Genomic DNA, 6000 nt, shown 5'->3' with positions numbered 1-6000 from the left:
GCCTGGTATGAAGGCCTCTGTGTGAACGGCAAGGATTGGGATGGAAGGGACGTCCAAAGTTCTCTATTACAGGAAAATAAAAATTTTGTTATTGAAAACATTCATTAAAACAGAACACTTTCATATTCAGTACAAAATCCAATATATATTCAGCACAAAAATTGAAATAGATCTCATTGTTAAAATTCACAAGTTTTAATAGCAGAGAAATAAAAGTCTATAATTATAAATAAGCCATGATATATATACATGTATATATATATATACACACACACACATATGTGTGTATATATACATACATATACATATATATTCAGCTTGCCAGTTCACCTGACATAAAAATAATAAATAAAAAGAGGAAAGAAGTCCCCAAAACCCCTTCAGGAAGCTTTTTCACACTACATCCATGTATGACCCCTTCTCTGTGACTTTCAGAAGGCCAAGGTTGATAAGAACGGTCTTTTCCAGTTCCAGATAACTCTCGTAGTCCATTTTTAATTCAGCCTCCATTTGTTCTTTTGACTTCTGATACGTTTTCTAGGGGGGGTGGGAAACAAGACATCCCTATAAAACACTGATATCTAAAAATACCAAAGGATGAGAAAGGGCTGTTTGTGAATATTTGACCTGGCTGCTGTTTCTTGAAAGGGTTGGATGGAGGGCAGGAAGGCAGGAGGGCAGGTGGGTGGGAGGCAGTCACATGTGCTGGGAAAGGAGGAAGTGGGAGAAATATGGCCCTCCAACCCCATTCTCTCTCTCAGTCCCTTCTTTCAGTCTTTTTTCCTGTAACTCTTATTTCCCTTATGTAGACTGGAGGGTGACTAATATCCTAGAGGTTGCAGAATTCTTTTGAAATCTCCCTCTTCTAAGTCCCATATAGATGGCAGAGCTTGTGGATCACATGGCAATGACTAGTCTCCCCAGGCTGAGTCTCCAGCTGAAATTCTGGTTAGGAAAACTCCCATTTCATATGCGATTAGAGCAGTGATTATTATTATCCTTTGAGGAGTGAGCTGTATCCAGATTTTATGTTTGCAAAGAGACAGGTGCATGATTTTCCTGAAATCTGTGTTGAACTGTTATGTACAGCCTTATCCTGGAACCTGGTGAGCACTCATAAAGGCCAGCCTTGCTGGACAAACGTGTGAACACTTTCTATGTGCCAGTTAGTGGCTAAGTGCTGTAAATATTTTAACTCTTTTAATCCCCACTGCAATCTTCTGAGGTTGTTACTGTTCCCATTTCCCCCTTTATCATCAGTTGCTTATAAGAATACATTTCTGACTAACATTAGTTGTTCTTCCTTAGTGACTTTTTCATGTTCTAAATGTAACAGAGGAACCCTTTTAAGTTCATTCACATATCCATAATATATCAGTAGTTCCAGAGAAAATTTGAGAAGTGGTGGCTCTACTTAAAAGAGAGGCACTATTTCAAATAGAAATGAAGGCCTTTGAAAAAGGCACTATTTCAAATAAAAAAGAAGTTACAAAAAGTTGGGAATGTTTTGGAAATTGAAAAGTATAATACAATTTAAGAAATTATTATAATATGCAGGTGTTTGAAAAGTATTTCACATGCAAATTATTTTTGGATTATCCACAATTCTAGTTGCTCCCACTGATGTAGATAATTAGGAGCTGTTGCCATGGTATTTAAACACTCATAATGATCATGGATAATTGCTGGGGTAGGGGAAGGGTGGCAGATTATCTCCCACAATAGAATCTCAACAAACCAACTTTTGTTAAGTGTGCAAAAGAACAAAACTAAGATCAATTTGTTTATAGCAGTGGAACTCAATGAAACGTTAATTGACATTCTTTTATACTTTGTCACTAAACATGTTTTTGAAATGAGATCCTCTGCTTTTATTGCATTAATTAGTATCAACAAATGATAATGTAATATGATTACATTCAATATTTTGAATGTAATCATTGAAAAAATCAATATTTTTGCATTGTTCTACATATTTGCTAATGCAGCACATTATAATACTTCCACATGCTAGTGCTTTTGAGACTGTGGGCCTCGTGAATAATTGTGTTTGAGGATGTATGTATTTGGCTATAAGGAACCTACAGATAGGATCAATGATGAAATACTGGTGACAACAGAGCAAAAGCGAGAGGGAGCAAGGGGGAAACAGAAATTGAGACTGAGGTTTTCTCAAGTGAGAAAGAGAGAAGAGCCTAATTCACAGAGTATTTAAAAGCCCCAAAGTCCAGTGGGCAAGGGAAGACCAGCAGAGTCACAGAATTCATATCAAACAGGGAGAAGCCGAGAAAGAATAGCATGGGGTGCTTAAGAGCTTAGGTTCTTTTTGGCAGAGTTTAAGATGGATGTGCCCTATACCAAATTCTCTATTCAAGTTTCATAGCTTCAGTATATTATATACAGCAAAATTCACCTCTCTCCACCCCCTCATATCTATCATCTACCTATTATCTATCAATCATCTAGCTAATCTATCTTCTATCATTATAATAGCTCTATTTTTTTTTTTTTTTTTTTTTTGAGATGGAGTCTTGCTCTGTCACCCAGGCTGGAATGCAGTGGCACGATCTCAGCTCACTGCAACCTCCGCCTCTCAAGTTCCAGCCATTCTCCTGCCTCAGCCTCCTGAGTAGCTGAGACTACAGGTGGGCACCATCACGCCCGGCTAATTTTTGTATTTTTTAGCAGAGACAGGGTTTCACCATATTGGCCATGCTGGTCTCAAACTCCTGACCTCACGACCTGCCTGCCTCAGCCTCTCAAAGTGCTGGGATTATAGGTGTGAGCCACCGCACCTGGCCTTATAATAGCTCTATTTACTGAAAGTTTATTTTTCACATTCTTTAACTGACAGCCTTACAGTAATCCCAGTTATTAGTATTCCTGTTTTCAAGATAAAAGACCTGAAGCTCAGCCTTGCTCCAAATCTCATAGCTAGCAAATGCAGAGTTGGGATTTGAGCCCACATGTCTTGATTCACATTCAACTCTCTTTGCACTACCTTCTTTAATGTATTATTTGCCGGATATTAAAATTTTATAATGAAAGCATTCAAATTTTGAATTAACGTATCTGTACTAAAGGACTTTGAAATTATAGAAAATTTCAGAAATTTAAATTGGACTGAATCTCACTAGGTATCTAACTGCCAGTTCTCACTCATAGTGAGCTAGGAAATCAAAGAAATGCCCTCTTCACTCTCATGAGAACAAGAGAAGAACATGAAAAAGTATAACTGTGGATTAAGCCAAACAAATATATTTTCACTGGTGTTTGAGAAAAACATCTTTCATTTCTGAAATGTAACTTACAATTTTTTTCTTCTCCATTTCTAGTTCCATTTCTTTCTTTTCTTGCTCACGAATATTTTTGCGTTGTTCTACATATTCCAGATGCTTGACTTCTCTTTCGAAGTAGTAATTAACACTTGTCATCTGTTAGAAACAGAGGCTCGTGAGAGGGTGGCCTGCAGGAAGCCCCCATGACATTTATAAGGCTCTGTTAGAATTTCTGCTGCTTAGGGAGCTCAGACACACTGATCTCTCTCCACGCCTGACACTACCTCACCAGAATCCGCACTCAGTATCTAGCTTCGCCACACCCACCTCTGCACTCAACACTAAACTCTGAACTTGGCACCTGGCCCGCCGTTGAAAATCCCCTCTGCACTCAGCACCAGGATCTGCACTCGACACTAAACTCTGCACTCGGCACCTAGCCAGCCGTTGGAAAACCCGGCCAAAATTTAAAACAAGCCCCGCCAAAACCTGCCCAATAGTGTATTGCCCTATCCAGCCCGCTCACCGGAAATCCCGCCTACCTAACTATAGCAGCTTGCCACCTCCACGTCCTGTTTCCCCACAGCCAATCAGAGCGCCTTCCCTTCCTAGATAACCCCACGCCTAAGCGGAGTCAAGCGTGCCTTCCCTGGCCTCTTTCCCCGGAACCATGGAACCTTGCCCGGGAGCCAAGTAAATTGGTGTCTAATTGTTCTCATGCAGGCCTGTTTCCTCATTTTAAACTCAGCAATAAACCTTACAAAAAATAAACCTTACACTTATAATTACATAGACGACCTACCTAATCTACCTCCCTAATCTACTAGATCATTACCTAATGATCATCTGCCTAATCACTATGTAGGTTATCTATTTTGTGGTACTTTAAATCTCTTAGGTAAATATAATTTGGAAATCGTACTCACAGGCCCCCTACCAGAGGAGTTAGCACAATTCAGGGGCTACTGTGCTAACATTTAGGGCTCTGTGCCTTGGAGGTTTCTAAACTAGGGTTGGAAGGAGAGAGCTGCAAAAAGCTGCAACTTTGTAGTAGAAATATTCAGAGGTTGCGTTTTTCCCTGTTTCTTCCTTCTTCTAAAACTGAGGGAAGTTTCATATCATCAGTCAAACTTGGAAAACCCAGATGAGGATATCAATGCAGATCCTAAAGGGACTGGAAGCAGAGCTGGGTTCCTGATCCCTGGAAGTCTTAACATGTAGGCATAGAATAGAAGCAGAAAAGTCAGCAGAGACCTTGGGGAAAGCAACCAGGTGAGAGAGAGCCTTTTGCCTGCCAGTAATTAGATCAATGTTGGGACTTGCAGCAGACTGCAATCTATATGTTTAATGTTTGTTGTACATACATTTATAGATTTCCATTCATTGATCTTTTTAAAGCTCATTATTAATATTGAAACACTTGAGTGGTGGATACAAGGTTGGGGGTGCAGAATGCCACCAGCTCAGATGTGCTGCCTGCTCTACTCCAAGTTGGGTTGGGAGCCAGTAGGGGTGAGTGATGATGAGATGCATGAACATGTCAACTGGGCCCTCAGGGAAGGGTATCACTGAAATAAGTGTCCCATACTTCGGTTACAATGGAAAAATGACATTTTATGATTATGAATCCCCAAGTTATTATTCTCTCAGACTCTGGACTTCATTTACATGGTTTCCCTCCCATCTCATGTTTGGGGCTTTTTTTTTTAAGCTTCAAACTATTTAACTCACACAACAGAAATTACCTCCTCCTATTTACTGTATGAGTCTTTTGTTCCCTAATAGAGCAAAAATGCTGTCATTTCTAAATTTTTTCTAAAGACGTATCTTAGAAATACCTGGTCACATTAATTCTCTAAGCCATAAGTTACTCACCTCATTGGTGGAAGGGCGACTTAATGTCCAAGGAATTTCTAATATATGCAGTGTTCCATAATAATCAGCTATGGCTATAAATTGCTGTTTAGCTGAAAGATTTAAAATAAAGGAAAAAAATCAGCAAACAGAAAACCATCTTAAGCAGTTAAACATGAAATGTGTGTTTGTTTTGTGTTCTCCCAAAGGACCCACTGTGGTTCCAGTGATCTTGGCATTTTCATCAGATGTTCATGGTTGGACGATGTAAACATGTACAAGTCATTTTTTCCAGTTGATGAAACGAAAGCTAAGACTGAGCCTTTGTCGGTCTCCCTGCTGCCTCAAATCTTGTATTTCTGGTGACTGTCTAAGGAATGTGGCTCCTGGCTAAAAGCTGACACTCTCTGTGGCTGGGCCCACTGGGCATTCTTGAGAAGAAAGCAGGGAGAACACATGGAAAGATTTTCAAAGAAAAGTCACGAAGTTGATTTTCACCAAACACAGAAAGGACTAAAGGGTACTATTATTATCCAGAAGAATTTCAAAGATATAGCCAGAACCACAGGTCTTATTGTAAAAAGTAGCGTCCTTTGAGCATTTAAAATGGGTATAATATGCAAAATGCTTGAGAATTTTAATCTTCTTCTTTCTTCTTCTTCTTCTTCTTTTTTTTTTTAATGAGACAGGTTCTCTCTCTGTGGCCCAGGCTAGAATGCAGTGGTATGATCATGGCTCGCTACAGCTTCAATCTCTCAGGCTTAATCAACTATCCTACCTCAGCTTCCTGAGTAGCTGGGGCTACAGGTGCACAGTACCATGCCTGTCTAATTTTTGTTTTGTATTTTTTGTAGAGACAGGGTCTTGC

The 6000-nt window shown here is 39.6% G+C and overlaps 1 protein-coding gene across 1 annotated transcript in view; it reads right to left on the bottom strand.

The window, feature by feature from the left end:
- Nucleotides 1-304: 304 nt before the first annotated feature.
- The window catches only part of DNAI3 (dynein axonemal intermediate chain 3), a 78345-nt gene continuing 72649 nt past the window's right edge, over nucleotides 305-6000 (bottom strand). Inside the window, exons 22-24 of the mRNA XM_037728316.1 lie at nucleotides 5154-5245; nucleotides 3312-3434; nucleotides 305-537 (exon numbers count right to left, since the gene is read on the bottom strand). Of these exons, the coding sequence (XP_037584244.1) occupies nucleotides 394-537; nucleotides 3312-3434; nucleotides 5154-5245 (359 nt within the window). The 3' untranslated portion in view covers nucleotides 305-393. The remainder of the gene's footprint in view (nucleotides 538-3311; nucleotides 3435-5153; nucleotides 5246-6000) is intronic.

This window comes from Cebus imitator, unplaced genomic scaffold (genome assembly GCF_001604975.1).
Source record: "Cebus imitator isolate Cc_AM_T3 unplaced genomic scaffold, Cebus_imitator-1.0 Scaffold261, whole genome shotgun sequence".
Taxonomy (NCBI): Eukaryota; Metazoa; Chordata; class Mammalia; order Primates; family Cebidae; genus Cebus; species Cebus imitator.
The sequence above is the reverse complement of the archived record's forward strand: the minus strand, read 5'-3'. Positions and strand labels throughout refer to the sequence as shown.